Source organism: Ascidiella aspersa, chromosome 3 (assembly GCF_963924565.1).
Source record: "Ascidiella aspersa chromosome 3, kaAscAspe10.2, whole genome shotgun sequence".
NCBI classification, from domain to species: domain Eukaryota; kingdom Metazoa; phylum Chordata; class Ascidiacea; order Phlebobranchia; family Ascidiidae; genus Ascidiella; species Ascidiella aspersa.
Window position 1 is genome coordinate 2,306,747 of NC_139449.1, and position 26,481 is coordinate 2,333,227.

At 34.2% G+C, this 26,481-nt stretch overlaps 1 protein-coding gene across 1 annotated transcript in view; it reads right to left on the bottom strand.

Annotated features, from left to right (window-relative positions):
* LOC146158073 (cholesterol transporter ABCA5-like) overlaps window positions 1–24,469 on the bottom strand; it is a 48,248-nt gene extending 23,779 nt beyond the window's left edge. The window contains exons 1-20 of the mRNA XM_083385894.1: window positions 23,231–24,469; window positions 22,279–22,451; window positions 21,360–21,423; window positions 20,695–20,845; window positions 19,618–19,715; window positions 19,142–19,278; window positions 18,779–18,865; window positions 17,805–17,946; window positions 16,757–16,942; window positions 13,611–13,755; window positions 12,932–13,094; window positions 11,776–11,942; window positions 10,545–10,741; window positions 8,096–8,215; window positions 6,754–6,892; window positions 5,847–5,937; window positions 5,505–5,644; window positions 4,690–4,830; window positions 2,555–2,709; window positions 541–658 (exon numbers count right to left, since the gene is read on the bottom strand). Coding sequence (XP_083242020.1) covers window positions 541–658; window positions 2,555–2,709; window positions 4,690–4,830; window positions 5,505–5,644; window positions 5,847–5,937; window positions 6,754–6,892; window positions 8,096–8,215; window positions 10,545–10,741; window positions 11,776–11,942; window positions 12,932–13,094; window positions 13,611–13,755; window positions 16,757–16,942; window positions 17,805–17,946; window positions 18,779–18,865; window positions 19,142–19,278; window positions 19,618–19,715; window positions 20,695–20,845; window positions 21,360–21,423; window positions 22,279–22,451; window positions 23,231–23,311 — 2,695 coding nt within the window. The 5' untranslated portion in view covers window positions 23,312–24,469. The remainder of the gene's footprint in view (window positions 1–540; window positions 659–2,554; window positions 2,710–4,689; window positions 4,831–5,504; window positions 5,645–5,846; window positions 5,938–6,753; window positions 6,893–8,095; window positions 8,216–10,544; window positions 10,742–11,775; window positions 11,943–12,931; window positions 13,095–13,610; window positions 13,756–16,756; window positions 16,943–17,804; window positions 17,947–18,778; window positions 18,866–19,141; window positions 19,279–19,617; window positions 19,716–20,694; window positions 20,846–21,359; window positions 21,424–22,278; window positions 22,452–23,230) is intronic.
* Window positions 24,470–26,481: the final 2,012 nt, after the last annotated feature.

The following is a 26,481-nucleotide window of genomic DNA, read 5'->3' on the forward strand; positions in this document are numbered from 1 at the left end:
AACATGACTTTTGTGATAGAACCGGCTGAAAAACATGACTTTTGTGATAGAACCGGCTGAAAAACATGACTTTTGTGATAGAACCGGCTGAAAAACATGACTTTTGTGATAGAACCGGCTGAAAAACATGACTTTTGTGATAGAACCGGCTGAAAAACATGACTTTTGTGATAGAACCGGCTGAAAAACATGACTTTTGTGATAGAACCGGCTGAAAAACATGACTTTTGTAACAGAACCGGCTGAAAAACATGACTTTTGTGACAGAACCGGCTGAAAAACATGACTTTTGTGATAGAACCGGCTGAAAAACATGACTTTTGTGATAGAACCGGCTGAAAAACATGACTTTTGTAATAGAACCGGCTGAAAAACATGACTTTTGTGGTAGAACCGGCTGACAAAATATTTAAATCCCACCACTGCTTGTAGGTGGTCCAAATACTCAATTTTGAACCCGTTAGGAATCCAATATACCCGTAATAAGTCCCAGTAATAATCAAGTTTGACTCGTTCTCTTATATACTGGTAGCAACTTACTGACGAGTCCGATAGGCAGTAGGAACCCAAAGAACACAGCAGCGGGATTTCGGATATAGACGAGGAACATTCTCCACAACATCGCTTTGTAGATCGAAAACCAATTCCTTTCACCGCCCTGAGAAGAAAAAGGTGTTTTTAACAGCTTTTATGATTTTTTTATCATATTTTTGTTTTTTTGTTTAGGGATTTTAATCCGATACCAAGACCTGATTTTTGGCCAAAACTACCTGATACCAAAGTACCACTGTACCACTGTACGTTAAATCAAGGCGAAATTTATAAAATTAAAACGTTCAATATTTTTTTCCAGGTTATCAAAATTTGTTTTTGCGTTAGGAAGTTAAGTTACCGGCGGTCGTTCTATAATTTTTTAAGTGACCTAACAAGGTTCAAATTCACGTGTTAGATTGCAAAACATTTCTAAAATTCCAAAATTAATTCGGTATCGCATCGACCAATATCTCTTTAAATGCCGTAAGCCAAATGCGGCCCGCGGAACCACAATATGTGGCCCGCGGTGTGCTTTGGTTTTTTGCCCGCACCACTAAACATTCAGGTAACCGTTAAAATATTGAAACTTCCTAACTGTTGCTTAGTCTAGGTCGCCTTATAGAGCATGTAAATTTTTAGTTTATTATTATTAGAACAGAATGTGACCTGCTAACATATTAGAACAGAATGTGACCTGCTAACAAAATAAAACTACAAAATGTGTTTTGGATGTTGTTGCGGAAAGTGCACAACTTTGTGTGAAAGTGAACTGAGCGCTGCAAATTTTTTGTTCTTGAAATGCTTTAGAATAGCTACTTGTGGCCATGTAAACAAAGCATATTAAAAATGTCCGTTTGATCTTTTTCGCTCATTTGAAATGTAATTGTTTTATTTTCAATTTCAATGTTCATGTGAGTTGTAAAAAAAAGAAAATAATTTCTCTCAGCGCAGCTTAAAAGTAGTTTTTTTCCACGAACGCCTCGATCTAAATAAATTTCCACAGCTGAGAAAATTTGTCGCTTTTAAGGTGACATTGTTCGGTTCAACGTACGTGTGTAAGCAATTTTTTTGTGGTACCGTAGTCACTAACACAGTCGTAGGCTAACTGTGGACCGTGAGTTATTTTTGAATAGCTTGGTGTTATCATGTACCGTAGTTGTTGGCCGCATGACAGTCGTACATTCATTGCACTTTATTTTAACAATTGGTGTGGCATATAATGTTTTAAATTGTCTCAGATTGGAAAGACCCAGCACGTACCAAATGTGGTTTGGCAAGCCTGTAAAACTATACTTTTTGCCAACTTTAACTCTAAGTAAACGTAAATTTTTCGCGCTTTGCGCGTATATTCCTTTTTATTTAATGTTTTATATAGCATGGTAGTGTTTTGGTCATTAAGCACTGTACAATATTTCACCTTAAAACCAAATATCCCCCTGAATCCGCCACTGTTTTCGTAGTGGTTTTACATAGTGGGCCCTCAATAGCTCTGAAAAGAGTACTTTGGGCCGCGACAAAAAAAGTTTGCCGTCCACTGGTCTAGCAGGTAGGCGACGAGATATGCAAGTGGCCCGTGGTCTAATCGGAATACACATATTTGGCCCGGCAGTGTGAAAGGTTGCACACCCCTGCCGTAAGCGATAAAAAATAGTCTTTAAAAAAAAATAAAAAAAATATATATATAAAACTTTTTAAAATAAATTTACTCGAAACCATTACACAATATAATAGATACTCTTATGTAGCCCTCGATTTTTAAAATCCTGTTAAAAAGTTGTCCTAATTTAAACCTAAATTTAGATAGTATAGTAGCAAAGGTAGTAGCAATGTTTTATTAATCTTAATAGAAAATATAAAAAAATGGAAATCTTTAAAAAAAAAACACAAAATCAAAGAAAATTAAAAAAAATCATAAAATAAAGGTTTACGTTTTAAAAAAAATTCGGATTTTTTTCGTAAAAAACACCCTAAAAATATTTTTTTTCAGCAAAAATAATTTTTCCATACATATGGCACTAACCTCGGAATCTCTTGGATTAAATGCGGAGTTTGAAGGAACTCGTACAGCGACCGACTCCGTCCCATTCTCATTTGTTCCGTACCCGGAGTTTGTAAAACCAACAGCCGCTGAACTTAGTGGCTTCTGTAATGATGAGTCGGTCGGTAGGAGGGGCCCTGGGTGGGGTGAAGAAAAAGTGTTGGAAATATTTTAGTTAAAATGAAATTAACAAAAATTAAGTCATAGACAAGTCATGTGCAAAACAAGTTAATTAACGTAAGAACCTGTTTTTACAAAATCACTTGGCTCCAGTCGGGATAGGGGTCCTGGTGGTTAAGGAAAAAATGTTTTAAACATTTCGCTTTGAAATGATTTTATATTCAAGTTATTTGCAACAAAACATCTTAAGTCATATTTAATTTGTTGTAAAATGACTTAAGTCCCAGTCAAGTCATTTGAAAAAAAATACTTAAGTCAGAGTAAAGTTAGTTGCAAAATTACTTTTTAATGTTTGCAACGCATCTGCCAATAACAGAAATGCTCGCTTGAAAAACTTTTTTTCTTTTTCCAAACCAAGCCAACCAAATTTGATCACTTCTGTTCAAACTGGGTCCAACAGGTTTATATACGACTTTATGTGACAATAAAACGACGAGATCAGGATAGTTTGTTGTACGCCACACGAATCGCAAAACTTTGTGCCAATATAAATAGTAAATAATTAAACCGATAAAAGAAGGTGGAGTTAAAACGGCCGTTATTATTAATGAAAACTGGCGGGGTAGCTCTTAAACCAGTGCTTCTCAACCTTTTTTCGCGGCGACACAAATATTAAGCGTAAGTATGACGACTAAGCTTTGGCGACCCAATTATTTTTCTTGTAAGCCAACAAAAAATAGGCATTAGCATAATGAATTACGAATTTTAAAAATTATTACAAGACATTACTTGTATTGCTTCCTCAATTTGCTTAATTAAGAATGTTTGCTCAGAACCAATCTCAATTAGTATAAACATGTGACTACTGCGGTCGGCGACCCAATTTTCATAGGTTGAGAAGCACTGGGTTAAACTGAGGGATTTGTAAACACAGACTTTCGAGTTAAAATCACTTCGGACTGCGACCTTCTTTCAGAGTATTCTGGCAGTTTTTGCACACGTGCTATAAGCAATTCTATGCACACTTCACAGAGCTTTATACACTTAAGGGAGTTTAACAGCTTCTTTTTCCTTGGAAGGAGCATTCGTTTGATATCGTATTTATTAATTTGATGACATTAGGTTAAGGTGCAGTTTTTAAACTTTAACTATATTTAAAAAATCACAGTTAGTGCGTTTAAAACAACCATACGCAAATACTTGCTACATTATGTTAATACCAGCAACTTCACATTAAAGGTGTTCAACACTACCGTATCATTCAACGAAAGAGCGACAGTCCCGGTATAACCGGAGGTAGTGAGGTAATTTCCAAAAAAAAGGATCAACCCCTCTAGTGATGTTTGATTCTTTTCAGCTATGGTGCCACAAAAAAATCGAACTTCTATTTTTTAAGCGGTAAATCTAAGATGAAAACTTAACCCAATATTTTTTACACACACAGCATTCATTTTGTAATACAGTGAATTATAGCAACACAATAACATCTTAAGAAACATCTTTATAAATTTTGCTGTGAAACTTTGTTTTATTGAAATTCAAGTCAAACTTCTATATTTTCCAAACGAAGCAACAAGACCTGGTAGTGTCTGGTTGTCGAGCCCCGCGGATTCCAAGCCCACTGTTACGTCACACACCCACCACTGTTATGTTGGATTTATCAAAACGCAACGAAATAACGACCAAGTTGCAACATTTTAAAGATTTTAACCAAAATGTGGTCTCGTATTACTAGACTGTGAAATATAACTGAACATCCGCTAAAATATTTCGTTGAGCAGAAAATTAGTCGATATATGACGAGTCCAATATTTTAAAACTACCAAAATTTTTTTTAGTGACGTCTCATTCTGTTTATTCAAAATTCATGGTCGTGTTAATTTCACCAAAACGCAAAATTCATGCCAATCTTACATTTCCCAACCCAAGCAAAACCTGGCAGTGTCTTGTTGTCGAGCCCCGCGCATTCCAGACCCACTGTTACGTCACACACCCACCATTGTCAGCGTCGCTCGCGTCCTCGTCAGCTTCGTCTTCTTCCCCGATCTTAAGGAAAACCTCCTCCAGTGTTGTCATGGAAACGCCGAAGCTCTGTACGTTCAGTTTCTCACCGTTCTCCTCCAAATCACGGAACAAGTCTTAAGAGAGCAGAAAAGGGTTTCAGTGGAAATTTTTAAAAACTTTAATGTTTTAGATGTTTTTTCTATATTTTTTTTATTGATTTATTTATTTTTGTCTGTTATGTTTAATAAATTTAAATTTGTCGCCGTTTTCCTCCAAATCTTGGAAAAAGTCTGCGGGAAAAGAAAAAAACATTTTTTTTAACTTACTTTTAATTTTTTTTTAACTTTCTGGTTTACTTTGATCTACGTAAACTGACACCTAATATGGTTATCATATGGGCAATCTTTGTTCGGTGTACGTTTTTATTTCCGCATATACTCTTTTACTTGATCTATATTGTTTCATTTTTGCCTTTTTTATAAAATTAAATTAATCACTAATTAATGTTTTTATTCTTGTCTAATTTACACTTTTTTTTAATTGTTATCTTGAATTTCTTATTAATACACTTTGTCGACTCGGCATTCGTGTTATCTTACAAAAATCTCAAATCCGAAAAAATTAACTTAATCCGTCGAGTCCCGAGTCCGACTCCTAATTAAAGCCTTTCCTATATAAATACTTAAACTGCAAAAAAACAAAATTGTGAAAAAAAATTGTTATGAAAATGCTATTTGAACCACAAAATTAACAACTATACTCTTTAAGAAAAGTATTCAATTATTTGATAACATGAACCGTAACTTACCGGCGAAGTTGGCTACTTGTGCGAGTGGTAGAGTGTATCCCAGCTCGAACCCAATTGACCTCTGTAGTTCCGCACCAGACACGTGCGAATGAACACAAGCAGTGATTGGTTCATGGTTGCTGCTCGATTTGGCAACAACTCTGCAATAAATAACAAGTAATAACATTTCAGGGTTGTCACACAATTGAATATTTGTAGGTTTTATTGTGAGAAGACCTAAAGTTATGTCGTTCGACGATTTTACAAGCAAACAAGCAATTTTGAAGGTATTTCTTTTTCGATTCGATATTGTCAGACTCCCCAAAGTATTGCCTTTTGCACTAAAGCTATGCAGCAGCTTACCCGAGATGATAACCGACTCCGTACTTGTTTTTGAGGAAAAGTGAAGAACCAACGCAACGAAGCCTTCCTCGACTAATCACAGCTTTGCGATCTGAAGAGAAACAAAACATATTTCTTGTATACAGAATCCTTGAGGATTATTTTGGTGCAATTTTTAGTTTCTTGGGTTGCAAGCCAAATCTTTGGCGTGAAAATAAGTTTATAAACAGACTGAAAATGTGCGAATTGCGCTTATGTAAACCAAAAAATTAAAAACTTTACTCTTTTAAATAAGGTATTTAAATAATTTGTATTATTTTGATAAAAAACGGATTTAGAAATTCACACTAAACCATGTGCAACGTTTCAAACGAGTTTTTGGTATTAAAAATACCAACTCTATGTCAAGGAACTCGTAAAAGAAATATTTACTATTTAATACACCAAGGATTTATTTCTAAAAAATATTAAATAATATTTAGTAAATAGTAACCCACGAAATTTCAATATGGTCAGTTCAACAATTGGTGTACTACTAAATGCTAAATCAATACCCTAGTATTACACAAATTAAACACGTATTAGTAAAAGTAGTCTTTACTATTTACCAAAATAAATAAAATAAAAGTAGTAATTAATATATGACAGGTTAGCTAAAACGACGTACCACCAACAACCAGTAAAAGGTGTTTAACATTCGATATATACCCAAGTATTTGACAACTAAAAGCAGTATTAGTAAAAGTAGTATTTACTATTAATTAAAATAAATAAAATAAAAGTAGTAATTAATATATGACAGGTTAGCTAAAAACGACGTACCACCACCAACCAGTGAAAGAAGTGTTAACCATTATTTAATATATCAAGATTCCCAAAGAAAAACTAGTATTTATTTAAACAAACTACGTTACAAAGCAAGCTTTACCAGCCAAGATATCAGCTTCGTCCATAAAGTGCGTGGTTAGCAGAGTAATCCTCCCTTCTTTACGAGATCTTAGTACGTCCCATAGTTTGTTACGGGAGAAGGGATCCATACCAGCTGTTGGTTCATCAAGGATCAGAATCTAAAGCACAAGAAAAACCCAAAATTAAGGTGTTTTTTTACATTCTTTTATCAGTGGTGGTCGTATTTTATAGGTTCTCAGCACTTTTTGGCCCGCCTAGCGAATATTTTGGTAAACATTACGTCACGAAACGTCATAAGAAAGGTCCGTGAGGTCATAATGAAAACCATGTGCAGCAAAATATGAGAATCTAAGTTATAATTTATACTTTATTGAATATCATTTTTAATAATTAAAATTTGAATAGCAGGAAGGGCAGAACTGTATGTTTGGAAATGTCCGATGTTATCGGATCGTGGTCGATACTCAATACCGATAACAAACTCTTAGATCCAGCAATTAACAAAATGTTCGGGATGTAGGGTGAATTATGATCTGTTACGGAAAACATTTATCGATTGCAACAGGTAAAACACAAGGTTGACCAATACCAACCGAAATTTCAAATCCAAGTATTTTAGCTATTAAAATACAAGAATAATATAAGCAAAATAATCTTTAAAAGTTTATAGAAAAGGGGGTAATAATTGATTTGTTTAGTCGAACAGTTAATTGACAACTTTACTAAAAAAAAAAACGCCGCGACATATTTTATGAACAAAAAAAAACCCGCTGACAGACCAAAACACCGGCTGTAAAGTGTATTTTTACGCAAGTACCAGACACAAAAAGCCGGTTTCGGCTGCTTTCATATTAGTAGTGGCGCGTCTGGCCCGCGGCGTCCTAATTGCTACGTCACAGCACGACCGCGTCGCCCGTGGCCCAATTAATTATGACGTAACAGTACGACGGCTGGATGACACAGCATTAACACCAATATCGAGGGGGAGATGTCACGTTTTGGTTATCGAACTGTCTGGTTAGTCACAACACCAAACAAACGTGCTGGAAATGCCGCGGGGGGTTTTCGGCGATTTTGTGAATTTATTTTACCGAGATTGAAATGTTTTTTTTTTATGAAGAAAGTCAAGTCAAGTAATTTGAAAACAGTGACTTAAGTCAAGTCAAGTAATTTGAAAACAGTGACTTAAGTCAAGTCAAGTAATTTGAAAACAGTGACTTAAGTCAAGTCAAGTAATTTGAAAACAGTGACTTAAGTCAAGTCAAGTAATTTGAAAACAGTGACTAAGTCAAGTCAAGTAATTTGAAAACAGTGACTAAGTGCTCCTAAGTCAAGTCATTACAACTGAGAACACTCAGTACCTTTGGATCTCCCATCACAGCGATTCCCACCGACAGTTTTCGCTTCTGACCTCCCGACAGTTTGTTGGCAAAAGTGTGACGTTGGTCTTCCAATCCAACCAACTTAATGGTTCGTTCGATCTAAACGAAAAAATGCGGTTTATATTAGAAACGTTGTAAGGAAATTTATTTTTTTAGCAGCACTTTATAAACACATAACTTAGGCTGAACATTAGGGTTGTACAAAAAAACACTTTTTTGTCAACTTTCTGTGGGGACCCCCTGGAATTGTTAAGTTGCGTCTAAAAACCCCACAAACCAAATCTGAGCACGTTTGGTTCAGTATTGACCGCGCTAGGTCAATTTGAAAATTCACATTTTGGCTAAAATTTTTGAATTTTATTTTTTTTTATTTTATTTATTTTTTTTACATTGCTTTTTAATTGAATAGCTATAAATAAATCTGTTTTGCAGTAAAAAAGTGAATAGTCGTGGTACAAACGTCACATTTCAACAACATTTGTTTAGGCTGTTTCGTACGAATATTTTTCAAAAATTTTATCCTAAATCTGAATTTTCAAACTGACGTAGCGCGGTCAATATTGAACCAAACGTGCTCAGATTTGGTTTGTGGCGTTTTTAGACGCAACTTAACAATTCCAGGGGGTCCCCACTGAAATTTGAGTGTTTTTTTGAACAACCCTACTGGACATAGAACAAATCTAAAAAACGCCAAAGACTTTTGTGACGACCTAAATATTATGACAGCGAAGCTTGGGCCCCCGATTCTATTCAGTGAACCTTTAAATCAACTTTGGTGATTTGGGTAAATAGGGTAAAAAAAATTGGATATGTCCAATTTTTGCATTCACGTTGTCAAAAATGGGGGAAAAATAGCTTTAAATCAGTGTTTATCAACCTTATTTTCACGGCCATCCCAATACTAAGGGCAAGTATAGCAACGAAACTTTGACGACCAAACCTATATTTGCTGAACTATTATTATTAAATCAGCAAAACATTAGATAAAAGCGCAAACAAACGGTGCAAGCTAATAAGACCAAGTTTAAACGGCAGGGGTAATTAATAAGGTCACGTGATTGCGGTTCACACGTGATGTATCACGTGAACTCACGGCAAACAAATGAATCAATGATCGGCCAGAACACAATAAAAGTACTTTTGGACCAAAACCGCTATCGATTTTTGAGGTCAAAATAGGGCTGGAGAGCCACAGTAAAACAATGTCGGTAAACAAATGAATAAATGGTCGGTCAGTTTATTTGCAGCCACGTTTTTGATTTTTGTCTTACAAAATGTCAAAATGTATGTTTTAATGAGCGCAATTTGTTCTCTGTTTGTCGATAATTCTGTAATGTATTCTTTGTCTCATGCTCGTAGATTTTGATGTAAATTCTTTCTAGTGTCCAATATTGAGTCATTGCGTGTTGTTCCTTAAAACCGTTTTGTTACTTTGTAATTGATGTCACGAAAAAAGGTTTTCGTTAGTCGTAAGACTGCCACCTGATTGTCGTTAAACCAATAAAAAAAAAAATTAAAAATTAAAATGTCGGAGAAAAAGCTCAGAACCAATCTTAATAAACCTAACCATGTAAAGTACAGCAGTCGGCGACTTAACTAAATCAAACAGCACCCAATAATGGGTCGACACTAATAGTTTAAGAAACACTGGTTCAGGAGGTATGGCCTTTCCTTTTGATAGGCCTTTGATACTGTTAAGTATTTCTGAACTGACAAGAATTGAATCGCGCGTATTAACAATTGATCTCAAACAAACAAAATCGTCGAACAAACAGTCCCAGTTATACTACGACCAAGTTTAAATAGCAGGAGTAAATAATAAGGTCACGTGATTGCGGTTTCACGTGAGCTCACGGCAAACAAATCAATCAATGATCGATCAGGACACAATAAAAGCAAATCGGACTAAAACCGCTATCGTTTTTTTAAGCCAGGGCAACGGAGCTACGTTAAAACATCATTGGCTCAAGCTCTGTAGCTGTAATTTTTTTAAAGATACTTCAGCACAGGCTGATATAAGTTACCCTGCCCGACTAAAAAGTAAAAAATTAAAAAACTGGTCTAAAATTTACACCACATTTCTTGCTTCAAATTAAAAAAAAAATATTTCTTTAAACCTCTGTAATACAAATTATTTTTTGCCCGGATTTGGATTTTGAAAACATTTTATTAACTAGTTAACAGATAGAAATCTCAAAATGAGCAAAACACATATATAAAGGTAAAATCAAGCTTCCCCGCTAAATTTAATACAACCTTTCTACACAACAACAAAACAAATATTTACCTTTACAAAAATCTTTAAAAAAAACTTATTATCCTTACTTTAAAAAAGAAACTGAAAAAACAACCTATTTATCGTATATTTAGTATATATGTATATATTAGTTTTATTGGAATTTTTTTTTTATTTTTAGTATTTTTTTACCTCTGCCTTTCCCTCTTTCCCACTGAGTCCCTTAATCCCTGCGAAGATGTTGAGATGTTCCTCCACTGATATTTGGTCGATGAGGATGTTGTGTTGGGGACATACACCGGTCATCCGACGTATCTCGGTCATGTGACCTGCATTGCTGACGTCATACCCGTACACTGTAGCACTACCGCTGGATGCGTCGGTGAAACCTGTAAAAGGGTGATAATTAGGGGACCATACTCTTAATGTTTACATCTACACCACTGGTTGGCAACATTTTTTCTAGTCGCGGGTCAAAAACAAACTAAGAAAGGTCTCTGCGAGCCGTTAAATTTTAACTGTGTAGACTTCACATATCTCGTTATAACAACCACAACGACTGTTAATTCACTTTTTTTTGTGGGGGGGGGGGGGGGGGGTGCTACATCGGTAAAACCTAAAAAAAGTGATTTTGTGGGTAATTTACTCATTTATCTACACTGTAGCACTACCACTGTTACATCGCTTGAGCAATATAACCCGGCACGCGGCTTTTTTTTTTAAACTTTTAGGCAAAAAAAATACCCCATTTCTACGTTATTAACCTGATCTTATAAATTGTTATTCATCTGATTTTCCTAATTACTTCAACATCTTTTAACAAAATACAAGTCACAAAAAAACTACTTAGATTTTGGATATGTCATAACTTCTTTTTGAGCCCTGAAATGACATTTAAAACAATTTTTACCCAAATATGACTTTTCGCTTATAGCAGGGGTTCTTAAACTTTTTTTTAGCGCGGAACCCTAAAATTTTCTTTCATCTCGCGTGGACCACTGTAGGCAAAAAATAAAAAATAACGTCATATATTGACGTCACAATACAAATAGACTTCATAAATTAGCTGATTTTGATCCAAAAATGCGAAAGTGAAATGGAGTCTAAATACATTTAGTGAAAAACAGTTTTATTTTTGATTAAATAGTTTTCTTTAATAATTTGATTACTTCTTAAATATACACTAATATTTCAATTATAACTTCATGGACCCCCTTAAACTAGTCCACGGACCCCTAAGGGGTCCATGGACCCCAGTTTAAGAACCCTTGGCTTACAGGAATAGCACACGAGTTATTAAACTCCAATTCTGTAAGTATTTTGAAGAGTTTGTTTTCCCAGCGGTGAAAGGATTTTATTTTTAACGGTACAAGGCCAAAAATGACCGACTGTAGCGTATAGCAATCACACACAAACTCCAAACCTGTCAGTATGTTGAACAGCGTTGTTTTCCCGGCCCCGTTATGTCCGAGTAATGCGGTGATCTGACCCTCGTATATGTCCATAGAGAAGTTTTTCACCGCCACAGTAGGCTCACTTTGCTTGGTCAGGATGCCATCAGAACTGTACACCTTGGTTATGTTTCGGATCCTGCGTAAAAAAAAAATATTTTTTTTGTGTGTAGGGGGGGGGGGGGGGGGGGGGGGGTTAATATCTGGTTTGCTTAAATCAGGGTTCTTAAAACCTTTTTAACGCGGACCTCTGAAAATATTTACTGTAAACCTTGGTAATGTTTAACATTCTGCTTCCAAAAAGGGAAAATAGACAAAAAAGCGAGTTTTATATTTATTTTTTCACTAAAATAGTTTCGTATTTATTTTATTCAGAGGTTCTTCACTTAATATTTTTTTTGGTTCACAGGGACCATGATCAGAATAAGCATACAATTTTAGGGAACTAGGTTACTGAGAAATTTTTATTTTGAAAGTGAAAAACGTTGGATTAAAAAGATAAAATATTAACAAGATTTGTCTGTCAGCATTAATCAATAACTGTTGCCAACAACTTTATACATAAGACACAAAATATTGTAAAACAAGGATAAAATGCACAAATAATGTGAGTTTAAATTGGCACTGATAGTATAGGACAGGGGTTCTTAACCTTTTGTATGTTTTACCCTTTTAACAAAGATCAATATCAGATTTACCCCCAATATGTAAAATGGTTCTATTTTTTTAAAAACGAGCAATAAATTATATCAGTTATGATGTAACAATAAAGTTATTAAGAGATAAGGGTGTTGCCAGTTAACTAAAATAGCCATCATCGCGAAAAATAATGTTACCGACACTAGATGATAAAGAATTAATAAGCTAACTTCGAATTAGCAGTTAATCTGAACTGGGAAAGTAGGCCACCAATACCTACGGCTTGCACAATTTTTCTGTCCTGTTAGCTGATGTGGATATTTTGATTGATAGCTCATTTACCCCCTAATACGAAAAAAATTACCCCCTGGGGTAAATTTACACCAGGTTAAGAAAGGCTGGTATAGGACGATCACCGATACTTCCACTTGCCCTTGCCATCGAGTATTAGCTCCGATCCAATATTATCGGACACTGCTTTACACTTACTGTACTGCTTCTTTGCCGACCAGTTCTTGTTCGATTGGCTCGATGTGATCGGAAAGGTCAGGTCCAGTACTATATTGTCGCTGTAGCGTTGTTTTCTTATTGGTCGGGCACCAGAATGAAGGCTTAAGGAAGAAGATTGGAGACTTGTGCTGGCCGTATTCCCCTGTTGGAAATCAGACTTTTTTATAATCTTTTTTATCTTTTTTAAACGGGAAAAAAAAATTTTTTTTTGGTTTGCGAAGTAAATTCAAAGAAGGCATTCGAAAACTTTTAAAAACCCTAGAATTATAATGGAACTTGCGAATCCAATTAAACTTTATGGATTTTTTTCGGCTTTAGTTAGTAAAACTGCAAAAGTTATAATGCAACTTAAAATTCAGAGATTTTTCTTCGGTTTTACGAAGTAAATTGCAATAACAGGGCTGCCACACTATACTAGGTTTTTTTAGAAAATTATGTTTATGAAAGTATGCTATAAAGAGGTTCTGAAACTACAGTTCTTTAGGTTTTTCGAGTGTTTTAGAACACGTTAATCTTTTTACTTAATTTTTAAAAATTGAGATTATATATTTTTTTACTAATAATCTTTATTTTCAACCCCGAATCGGTACAGTCACACCATAAGAGCAAATTAATAAACCGAAATATAAAAACCAACATTTTTTCAACAACCGCTTACCAGGCACCACGTTGTCGAAGTAGAGTGTAAGCAGAAAGTAGATGACGATATCAACTGGCAACATTACAAGGGCTACTCCGATGGGATACTGGGTGCTCCACAAGTTGGCAAAAGTAACACCAGTCGATAAATCAAGAACAGCAACCTGTGATTAAAAAAATGAAAAAAATTGAAGATAGTTTTAGATTTTTTTTCAGCTGAGATTAAAATAAAAATAAACCACAAGTTAATTGAAAAAAAGTTTCAAGTTGTTATTGCTTTGAATTTTGTTGTGATAACCTACGGCTATATCTTTTTTTTCACTACTACTTAATTAAAAAACAAAAAGAAAAAAATGACGAAAATTGAAAAAAAAAATGAAATAAAAAATTTGAAATATATTTTTTGTAGTTGTTATTGGTTTAAAACAGTGTTGTGATGACCAAAGTATATCACTTCATTAAATAAAAAGAAAAATAGAAATTAAAATATAAATAAATTAAAAAGGAACTGGGTATGAATATTAAAGCCCATACAGAAGTAGCTTTTTAAATAATCGTATAAAACGAATAAAAGAGTTACTAGAAACGTTTAAAATGTTTACCTAATTTGAAGTTTCTGTAAAATCTGTTTTAACAGTAGTTTTGAATTGACTTGACATTATCACTGGATTTAACAGCACTAGATATGACATAAACCAGCGTGAAATTAGAGCAGACTTATTTACTTTTCATAACGTCAAAAACACATAAATATTTAAAATTAAAATACAAAAATGGATTATTTGTATAACTTTTAATGGGATGAACATGTGAAGAATTATTACATATTATACTGAAATGCATTATTGCACTCAACGCTTGCGAAATGCATTATTGAACAGTTACATATATTTGCTAATAAATAAACAAACATGCTGCAGATGTTTTATGTTTACAACTGTATTCCAATAGTTTAAAACGTTGCGTCGCAACAGCTCATTAAAATTTTATCACCTAAAAGCAGTGGTTTTCAACCTTTTTCATGACGCGTCCCATTTTAACAACCCAATACAACTAACGACCTCCTTTCAGGCATATGCATTTGTGTATGCGCAATAGCACAAAAATTTATTTAAGTGACACAGTATTAAGATACTATGTTTTATTTGTGACAACACAACCAAATATTTCTCGTCATGATAATCGTTATTGTGATGTAATAATAATCAGTATTTGTGAACTAATCTCGTCACAACATTAATATGTTTTTGCAGTACAGTAAACACTTGTTAGGTTGTGAATTCTGTCTTTAAAAGTGTGTACTGTTCCAAAAAGTTTATCTCGCAACTTTTCTTCTGGCTGCTCAGTGTTTGAATATTCAACTTTTATTCAACTGTTTAAACAATCACTAATATCATTAAAGTTATATTTTATGCTAATTAATTCGCATTCCAGCAATAGTGGTTTGTATTTTTGATTGTCGTCTTCGCGACCCCCAGAGAAAAGGCAAACGACCCACCTGGGGGTCGAGACCCCCAGGTTGAAAACCACTGCCTTAAAGAGACAAATGCAGTCAAGGCCACTAAAAAAATTGTCATAGACCATTATGGTGACAATGACAAATCACACGTACTTCGTTTTTTTGTGAATGGTAAAAGCCCAAAAAATATGGTGATTTTTATAAAAAAAATTTTAAATTATTTTAATTTTTTTTTTTTTATACGCAGTGCTACGCGAAGCTTTAATTTTCTTGCCAAAACAGGGTTGACCTTTAAAATGTCTACTTGCTCTAGATAAGGGATGTACAACATTTTATTATAGTGGGCCGCATTGACACTTGAAATAATTAAATGGGCCGCAAAACCTATTAAGTTTCAAGATTAAGTATTGCTCTAAAGAGTTATTACTACTATGGAGTGAAAATGACTAGCGGGCCGCACAAAAATTTTAGGCGGGCCGCAGGTTGGACATCCCTGGTCTAGATCATCGGTTCTCAACCAGTGGGTCATGGCTCACTGGTGGGCCATAAGAACATTTAAGGTGGGCCACAGACAAATTTTATAAAGCTAGATTTGGTTTCATTTGTGTCACTGTATTTAATTTTACGGGAATAATGGTTTGGGGAGGAATTAAAAGGAATGTAAATTTATTGTTCAGCCGCAAGTATCTCACCAATGCACGGTTAAAGAAATAATTTGTTTTGAAATATGTTCTGCTGTGTTTAAAAAAAATTCTTGTGGGCCACAGAGTTTTTTTGCAACCTAAATGGGCCACGAAAGAAATGAGGTTGAGAACCACTGCCCAAGACATTTACGGTCAAAATACGACCGTGGTAAATAACTGATTTCGTGGCTTAACCACACACTAAAAAAAGCCTACGTACGTTTGATTTTGATTCTTTTTTTAGCAGTTAGTAATTTTCAGCCTAATGCCTGACGGATTAGCTTGTGCAAATCGGCTATACAATGCAATGCTCGGCGAGCGGTTAAGATAACATTGTTTTTAACCTTCCCAAAATACTAAGCGTATAACAAAAGCAGCAAATGTTAGTGGCCAAATTATCTTGACTGAACTTTTTGTTTAGATGACACAATTCTTCTTTTACTGAACATTTTGATCGAAACTTAATATATTTACATAGAATTTCGAACATATTTAACACGAACCATCTTCGTACGGCTTCTGTAATTTTTATACGTATTGGTTAAATTGTTATGAGAAGGAATCTTAATAAATCGAACCATGCCAACTATACTGCACTCGGCGACCCAACTGAAATGCTCTAATTTTAATTCTACGCTAATTTAAAAAAAATGAAATGCTTTAATTTTAATTTTACTCTAATTTGAAAAAAAAATGAAATGCTCCAATTTTATTCATAAAAATCCGTATGTCCAAGTCTGTTGCAAAAAAGTTATGGTGACATTTAGAGAAGACTTGGGTAACTAGATAATCTTAGTTTTTAATTCTTTGAATTAGAGCAAAATGCGGCTAATTCTAATTCTAATCTAATTTCTAAATTGCTTGTGTGCTCTAATTCTAGTCAAAATCTAATTCGGATTTTACCAAAAATCCTACTTTGTCCAACGACATTTTAGTTTCTCAGTCGCAAAAAGGGTTTTTCAATAGGACCCAACGAAAGGGAAAAAATCTAGATAATGGTATTTCACTTCTACTTAGTTTCACCTGTCCAATTGCGATTGCAAAGCAAGCTGGCGAAAGTAGACTGAGCGCCCAGTAAGCCGACACAGAGATAGTTGTTAGACTCGGCAGCAGGGCTAGAAGGGACATGAAGATTGAAAGAAGAAATCCGACAGCTCCAGCAGACTTTGGGTTGCTGAAGAACGTGCTTAGCATGAAGCCCATCGCTTCCTGTTATAATTAAGTTGATATTGTGGTGTTTGCACATTGCGCACTATACACTTTTGGCTGACACACAATCCAAACGCTGATAATAACTCAAATCAATAAATAATCATGTATGGGGCAAATAGTCAGTTCTAAAAGAGATTTACTAGCGAAGCCACTATTCAAACACGAACCGCCCACTAAAAATACGAGCAGCGCCGTAATTTCCGCGTAGGAAAATTCAAACCAGACTCATTCGAAGCCTAAATTCACGAATGGAAGATACGATCAATTGTTTATTGAAAGATAAAACACAGACTTATCTTATTAATTCAAGTTGCGAATGATTTATGTAAAAAACAAATTTCGACACCAAATTAGATTTCGCCACGATTTACGATCGAAGGCAGCGATTTCTGCCTTGAATTTTTTCAAAAAACTATAGATAAAAACTGGGGTTTACTAAAACTTCCAGCTAAATGGAAGTTTAACCTAATAAAAAGCAAATTGCCATTAAATGTTGAATTTCGTCTATTTAGTTGTTGGAGCATAGTTATAACGTAATTTGGTATTAGCCTAATTATAAAAATCTAAATTGGGATAGTGGGACAATAAATATAATAATAATAATAATAATAGTTAAACCACCCGAACCCCAACGCTAATTCGCACCCTAACCAAAATAATAATGTGCGTTGATTTAATAATATTTGAACAATGTGGTAGGATTCTAAACCAGTGCCCAAAGAATTGTTTTTCGCATTAAATTTGCAACAAATAACTAGTTAGTATTAAAAAAACGGCGCTTTTTGTTAAAAATATAGGCTATCGGTTTTAAAACAAAATATGAAATATTCAACATTTTTGCACATGTGTGTTTACTTACAAGACTGAGGCCATAGAAGAAAAACAGCAAGAAGAGAATTAGAAAGTCGCAGTTTGGAAAGAGCTGTCCGAATTTTGACAGGAGACTCATAACCATCGTCATCACAAATATGATTATGATGTAGACAATGGACCATGACAACCTAAAAATAAAAGAAAAACTTGAATAAAAACAACAAAATGGCACCTGCTTTGATACTCGAATAGTCCTTTCATTTCACAGTTTCTATCATCTATAGCAGGGGTTCATAAACTTTTTACCGCCGACCCCTAAGGGGTACATGGGCCCCAGTTAACAACCCTTAATCCAGGGGTTCTTAAACTTTTTTTACCGCGGACCCCTAAAACTTTTTTTTGCCTCACGTGGACCACGGTAGGTAAAAGATTTTAAAAAATGACGTCATGAATTAACGTCACAATGCAAATAGACGTTATAAATCTGCTGATTTCAGTTTAAAAAGTGTGAAATTGAAATGGAGTCTAAATACAGTTAGCGCAAAACCGTTTTTTCAATTAAACTGTCTTTTTTGAATAAATTATTACTTTTAGAAATACAATAACATCTTAATTACGACCTCATGTATCCACTAAAACTAGCTCACGGACCCCCTAGGGGTCCATGGACCCCAGTTTAAGAACCCCTGCCTTAATCTATAGGCTGGCTAACGTTTGAAATATATATTTCCTTGACAAAAGTTGTGTTTCACTCGTTTTTTTTTAACTTTATGTTTCACTTCGTTTTGGTTATTAACCCTGACGAGATCATCTGCTATCTGTTGCCAAAACGTCGATTTATTACTTATTTTAAACTGAAGAGCGATTTTATCTAGTGCTATCTAAATAAATATAAATTATAAAATTGTTTGTTCGACAAATATTTTTTGTTGAATACGCTAAATCTTCGGTCAATAAGTCTTTCAAAATCGGGCACATACTAAAAAACGTTGAAAGTTACTTAAAATAGTTTAAACATACCAAAGAGCTAGACTTGAAAGACCCATCATTTTCATTCCTTCTTTAATCTTCTTTTCTTTTTCAAATACGACCAAAATCAACAACATCCTGAATAACACAAAAAGTAGGTTATTGAATAACCCAAACACTGGTTATTGATACACAAGTACTTGTTGTGCATAGGTTATTAGTTTCAAGTAGTTTACCTATAGATTGGATTTTATTTTTTCGATATTTTTGCAAATTTTTTTTAAACAGATTTTAAAAACACATTTTTGTTTTAATAAAGTTATCACAGATCTTTTTTAAAAAAAAAAGTTTTTTGTACAATCTTTGGACAAAAAACACTGAATTTAAAAACACCGTAATTTGCGAGATACTTACATCATGAAAGGTGCAAAGGCGATGACGAGGTAAAGTGAACTGACCAATTGAAAAGTAACACTGTTCTGATAGGCCTCTGCTTTTGGATATCGCTGTGTAGCTATCGTTGGACTCTCGTACGATGAATTATAAAAAACCTATGAAACAAGAAATAATTTATAATTTTTCACAGCTTTTGAAGAACTATGCAATGTTTTTTAGTCATATACAATGTTTTTTTTTAGTTTAACAAAACTTAAAAAAGTTATTAAAAATTCAATACTTTCTTAAAGAACTGTAGCCAACACTTATGAAGCAGTTTGTTTGTATTTGAAAATAAAATATATTTTAGTCATTAATCATTATATTAAAATAAAATAAGCCTATGCAGGTGTTTGAATCAACTCATTTAATCAAATGGACTTACATATAAAAAATAGGAGATACAAGAGATCAAACTATCTAAATTCTAAACCTTAGGTTAAATGTATACCAACCTGAATAAGAGCAGAGTCAATAATGTTTTGTAAAGCCACAAAACCACTCTTTAAATAATTATCAGCACTGCAGAAATCTGATCCGTTCCGACAGGAAGCTTAAAAATAAGGGAAAAATGCATAAGAAATTCACTTTATACGTGCCATGTTAATGGTTAGCTTTAAAAAACAGGATGCGGTAAGGATGTCACTGTGAACTAAATTAGAGATATACCAGTATATCCGTTGTTACAGAAACCTTAAAAAAAAATATGCATAACATATACTCTTTATTAATAATAAAAAACAGCTCCTTTGGTAATTGTAATTGTTAACCAACGTTTCGGCAACCTATTTAAATCGCCTTCTTTAGGGTGAATGACACCGAATGCTTGTAGTACAATATATAGAAAACACACAAAGAAAAATACAAGAAAACCTTCTCTTTAAATGTGCCTAATAAAATGGGTGGTTAGCTTAAAAAATATGTTAACAGGATGTGATAGAGATATACCAATACCAATATACAGGTTACTCAAAAATATCGGCTGATATTCTGCTCCTACCATTATATCGGTATCTGTAATTTTTGGTTGATTTTGCAAAAACATATGTAGCTTCAATTCAAAAACAAACAAACTTTCTATTTTCACACCTTTGAAATTTGTCACAATAGAAGTTGGTTTGCAGCTGTTAGCATGATGCAAAGTTAATATGCAAACTAGGACTTGTTGAATGAATTGGTAGATAAACTAAATGTTAAATTGATTTGATTTTCAATACATTTAAATCGTCATCACATCCCAAAATTGGAAATAATTAGTATTGGTTAAGGTTGGCAAAAGTTTAAAAAATTGTGTATCGATATTGGCCAAAAAATGTTTACTGGTCAATCTCTAGTCTAATTTTTTTTTCTGTGTCAAAACAAACGAAAGAGACAAACAAATAAGAACTACTCTGGTAAACCAGGCATTTATCTTTATACCCCAAAAAAACTTATATTTTCTACCTGTAAAAAATAAGTTACAAAAAAAGCTAATAGCATTTATTGCTAAACAATCAAATCTGGTAATGCTTCAAAAGAATTGCACAAATTACCAGGAGAGTAGTCGTACAATTCCTCGCCAGGGACACTTTGAAAGGGAAATCGCAGCGCATATTTTGTGGCAACGCCACTTTCCGGGAAGTAAACGCCGATGGGTGGAGAGGAAGAATTAGCTACAAGTAGAAAAGCTGTGTCCATATCAGCCTAAAACAACAGTAAATAAAGAGAAACTTGAGATACTTTTATGCGAGGTGAAAGTTTTAAGGAAAGCGGGGAGCTTTAAATATTAAGGGCCTTTTGCACCAAACGTCGACCAAGGGGTTAATTTTACCGGCCTACAACGTATTTCCTTAAAAATATATTTTATAAAATTGGCATTTTTTACCAAATTTGGTTATTTATTTCAATTTTTCTACATAAAACAGCTTTCTTTTTACATGTTGCTATTTTTTTTTAGTTGAGTCAATGCTCATAATCGTACAAGTTTACATATAATAGTTCAACATTTTATTTACATGTAAATCAATGGCTTTAAGCTTGACTTGCTCTAATTATGACTTGACCTGGGAAACTGACGACCTTGGAGTGGGACTTGTCTTGTTATTTTAAAAAGACTCAACTTGCACTTAAGTTATTTTTCAATGACTTGTCTGGGACTTGAGTCACTTCAAAATGACTTGTTTACAACACTGGTAATTTTTATATGTGATTTACCGACCTGGTTGGAGAACATAGTGTAGTTTGATCCTGTTAGAACATTTCCTTTGATGTAACTCATTAACCTAACAAGAAAACAGTATACGGCAATAAAAATTAAATGCTTGATTATTTATGAAACAGATAACGAGTAGGATTTGCAAGTCAAGGATCAGTTATAAATAAGTAAAAATATGTGGGTGGAATTTACCTTGAATCAACTTTTGTCTGCAAAGAAGCTTTTTAACACTACTTAAAATAAAATTTCCAATAGATAGGAAATGATATGGGGAAAAAAGTAAAAATGTACAAACTAAAAATCTGTTTCTACAGATGAAAAACTTTAAAATTTCACTCTGTTTAATTTATCTTAATTTGAAATAAAATCGTTTGCATCTAAAGCAAAGTTCCTCAACCCTTTTTGTTGCGACTCAATTACTCAGCGTACAAAGAACTGAAAAGTTTGCAACCACTATCTCTTCATTTAAGTTTTACAAACAAAACTTAAGATTTAAGACACCATTCTTATATCTGCAAATTTAATTTATATGAGCCATGTCTTCGTAGTTCACCGAGTTTTATCAAATTTTGAAGAAATATTTATGAGAACCAGTCTCAAGAAACTTAACCAATAAAATAATTGTAGCGAACCAACGAAATCGCTTTTAGAGTGATTTAATTAACTCCATGAAAAACAATACAACATTTTACTTACTGTTATGTATCATTTACATAGCTTTTCTGTTTACTAAAATACTTTTAGGTTGTGGGCCACAGGTTGAGAAACACTGTTTAAAATGAGCTAATTTTTGGGTTGTTAAGTTTTGTATTTGGTATAATTTAAATTGCTTGATGCGTACACATAAATCGCTTTTAAATCCATTTTTTACACTTCCGTGAAAAACAACATTATACCCATATAAGGTTTACAGTTTACATACCTTTCTGCGTCAGGAAAATTTGGCGCCACATAAAAAGTTGAGGCATTGGAGATTGGGTTTCGAAGAAGCGGGGTGCTGTAGTTGTTTGGGGTCATGGGATAAAAAGTCGGCTTATACGCTGCGACCTTTAGGATCACAAGTAGGACAACGAAATATATCGGCATGATGACCTCCTGCAAAATAATTTGCAACAAAAGTAGAGTAACAGCAAGTTGTCCTGAATATTCAGATTTGATATTTAATTCGCCAGTCAGCCAGTGTCCAATAATAAGCACTGACAAAATGTTCACTTGCTGTCTGTAAGTTTTGTCCTACCAAATTGTTTTTCAAATAGTTTAAACTTCTTTTCTATTTTAGTGTGTGTATGTATTTATATATATTTATAGATTTTGTGCACCAACTGTGAATTTATTCTTTAAAAGTAATTTTCCAATAATTTAATCTACATTCTGTTTTGTGTGCACATAGTTGTTGCATGGCAAAGCAGGTATTGTCAACGGTTTGCACTAAAATTGGCCTTTTAGGCAAGGTGTGTGGGGGGGGGGCCTTATAAGACAAAAAGACAGTCTTATAAGACAAAATAATACTTTTTGTCGTGACACCATTTACAGCGAGTCCCACACCAGATTAAGGAACAAATATATATATAACAAAAGAGAACAGAAGCTTTCTTTTGTTTGAAATAACCGTAGCAACTAACCTGATGTATTTGGATGCTGCATTTTTTATTAAGCACAATCACTTAGATGCCCCATTATTTTCCATCTTACCCCTCTTTTAAGTGGTAGTTTATAAAATGTACATGTTAAAGTCTTACATGTACAACAAATACATAAAAAACTTACATCTTATTTAATGGCATAACCTAAAGTGTGTGGCTAATAGAGCAAAAAAAAATACAAAATTAGAATTTTATAGGCACAATCTTTAGTTTGTCATGCAGACAAAATACCTGAAAGGTGATGCCTTTTATCCGTTTCTTTAGCAGATAGGTTCTGTACATTAGGGTGGTTGTCTGCTGCCATAACCCCATTTTGACAGGGCAGCAGTTTGAAGCAGTAATTCAACACAATCTAGGTTGCAGCCTTTCAACACAAAACAGAAGCTCAGTGAAAATAAATTAATAAGTTATTAACTCTTCAAAACCAATATGGCTAGACTAGGGGCTGGTGTAGAACCCCAAAACTTTTTTTAGAGTAACGTTTTAAAATTAAAATTGCAAGGAAGAAATAAATATGACAGAATAAATATAATAATAATACTTGACCCACCCGAGCACAAACTTAAACTCACACCCTTAAAACTTAAATATTGTTAGCAATATTATCCCCAGACTAAAATGTGGTAGGGTTCTAGACTGTTTCCAAGGATACTATTTTGGGAAACAAGTAAACATTTAGTTGTTGTTTATAAAAATACCAAAACACAGACTAAGGTTTTGTGTTTCAGGTATTAATATCGAAATATTATCAAATTCATTTTGTCTTTCGGTGTATTCTCCAATCACCTTTACCTTTCTCAATAATACTTATGGAGGATTCTTTAAAATCGAGAAAAAAATGTACAAAACTGTAGCTGTGTCCCAAATTGAATAATACTTCATTATACAACAACAAAAAAACATTTTCCATAAGGGGTACCGGTATGACATTTTGCATTTTAAGTTACTATTTTTCTTAATCCTACAACAATTGAACCCTTTTATTTGAAATTTAGGCTTGCATTTTGATAAATGAGGTTTGCACAGAAATTGCTTTTAAAACTGGTGGGCTTAAGCAAAGAGATTATAATCTCTTTGGGGTTAAGTATGACTAACGGCATCGAATTGCAGAATTCGTGAAATGATTAAAAGTTATATAAACATTTAGGCTAATAATAGGAAAACAAAATCATCTAAAACGCTCTTTTTAGGCTACTAAAACATAGTTGATTAACACATAAGTGAGTATATCTCTTTTTAGGGTGTTTCAGCAATTGAAAACTGTAATGACCTAATTAATTAGGTTTGTCCTAAGAAGTCTGACTCAATAAAACGTGACACGCGAAAAAGCTTAATTTGTCTAAAATGTTTACAAGGCATTTAAAAACAAGCGTAAAAAAATGCGCTAAAATGCAGAAAAATCAGAAAATCTTGATTAAAATAAAAGCCAAAAAACGCCAGTTACTGTAGTAAGTAACGTAACCCAAAATTTCACAGACCGGTTCGCTATAAATAAGGCAGGAAGCAGTTTTAATCGTTGTTTACTAGCGTACTGCGTGACGTCATAGCACGTGATGACGTTTGCGTATCACCTGACTAGCCCGGCCTACATTTTTACGACCTCTGTTTGAAACAGACAGTTTCTTTTTCCACAAAGATTTCGCGTATTTTTCCACTTCGACTTAAAAGGCGACCTTGTGATATTAAGGCCTAACTATTCAAACCGGCAAATTTGTAAAACAAATGGCCCAAAAGGGAGAATTGGCGTTTGAATTAGCCGTAAAATGTAGTCTGATGGATAAGTGACTGATTGTATACATAGACCGTTCTTTTGTATTTGTGCCGTCATGTGATGTTGGACGGAAAACTTTTGGGTTTTGCACCATGGAACATTTCAGAAATTTGTAAAGTTAGTTGCTTGGCAACCGTTGGCTGTTTTATCGGCACAATAGTTACCTATAGCCAATTTTGTAGCCAATTTTTTTAATGGGACTATGCAATTTGGCCGACGACTGACGCCGGCTTGTATACATGTACTGCCCGAGGGCGTACACTATAAGGAAGGGGTTCTTAAACTGGGGTACTTGTGCCCCTTGGGCGGTGTGGATCAGAGTTGGATCAATTACATTGATTCAGTTCAATTACAATTACCGGGTAAATAGTCAATATGGCCTGGTTGATAGCTAAATAATGGGTAAAACGCCAATAGGCAGTTCATAACAAAGCTATTTAAAGGGGTTAGGGAATAAATCATGGAAATAACGATCTCGAAAAATGAATTTTAATATGACCACAAACCAAACCCTAAATGCTGAACCTAAGCGTAACACAAGTCATTATATAACCGCTAATAGTGTATGTGTCCGCTAGCCAAATAGCCACTGCTTTCAATTAATATTGAAAGCAGTGGTTCTCAAGCTTTGTAAGCTTAAAAGAGCCGCAAAATGATCTTGAGCAAGTGAATTTTAATTAATAACAAAACAAAACAAAGCAAAGAAGGCAAAATGTTTCTCCTCCTATTTACTCTGAAACGTCCTATTAAGGCTACTTAATGCTAAACAAGGCAAGCATTTTCGAAAGTTGTTTTGCCATCGCGGTATGTAATGTGCAGGGGTCAGGTTTCACGTCACAAAGTTACGTAATCAGACAATTGATCTTAAAAGCGAACGTGTGCTAATATGCTTCTAAAAAAAATCATTTTTTTAACCCTAATGCGGGAGCCGCTAAAAATACGGTTAGGAGCCGCATGCGACACTCTAAGCCGCGGTTGAGAACCACTGGTTTAAAGCATGGGTCGGGGACCTATGGCTCGCGAGCCATATATGGCTCTTTTTGTTACGCCATATGGCTCTTTTGATGAAAGCAGATAAATCTAAGCTATCATTTCTCAGCATGATCTGGAATAAAACTGCAAGCGGCCACGACCGCTTTCCTAACTTTATTTTTGCTTTTTTAACACACATAATAGAAAATGGTAGGCGCTTTGCGCGAATCCTGTATGTTTTTTGAGACTGTTTGGAGGAATCTCTTAATATTCAAAATTCCCTATTCTTTCAACGAAACTGCGTGATCAAAGTATTCCAAACTTAGCTAATTGATTTTTAGGCGCTCTTTCACTTATGTACGTGAAAATTAATAAATAAAAAACTTTCTTCATATGCCGCATACCACAACGCATATTGTTTGAGTTAGGGTGCGGGTTAGCGTTTGGTTGAGGGTGGGTCAAGTTATTATTAATAGTTACTTGACCCACCCTCACCCAAACGCTAACCCAAACAATATGCGTTGTGGTATGCGGTATTATTTTGTTTTGTTTTTTGCATAACTTTTCACGTACACAAGTGAAAGAGCGCCAATTTTTGGTGCATAGCATGTTCTGTCGTTTAATTGGGAACAAAACAAACGGCCCTGCTCAATTTACTTTTTTGCCAACCTATAACTAGATTTAAAAAGTATTATATGGCTCTCATGGAAATACAACCAAGAATATTTGGCTTAAATGG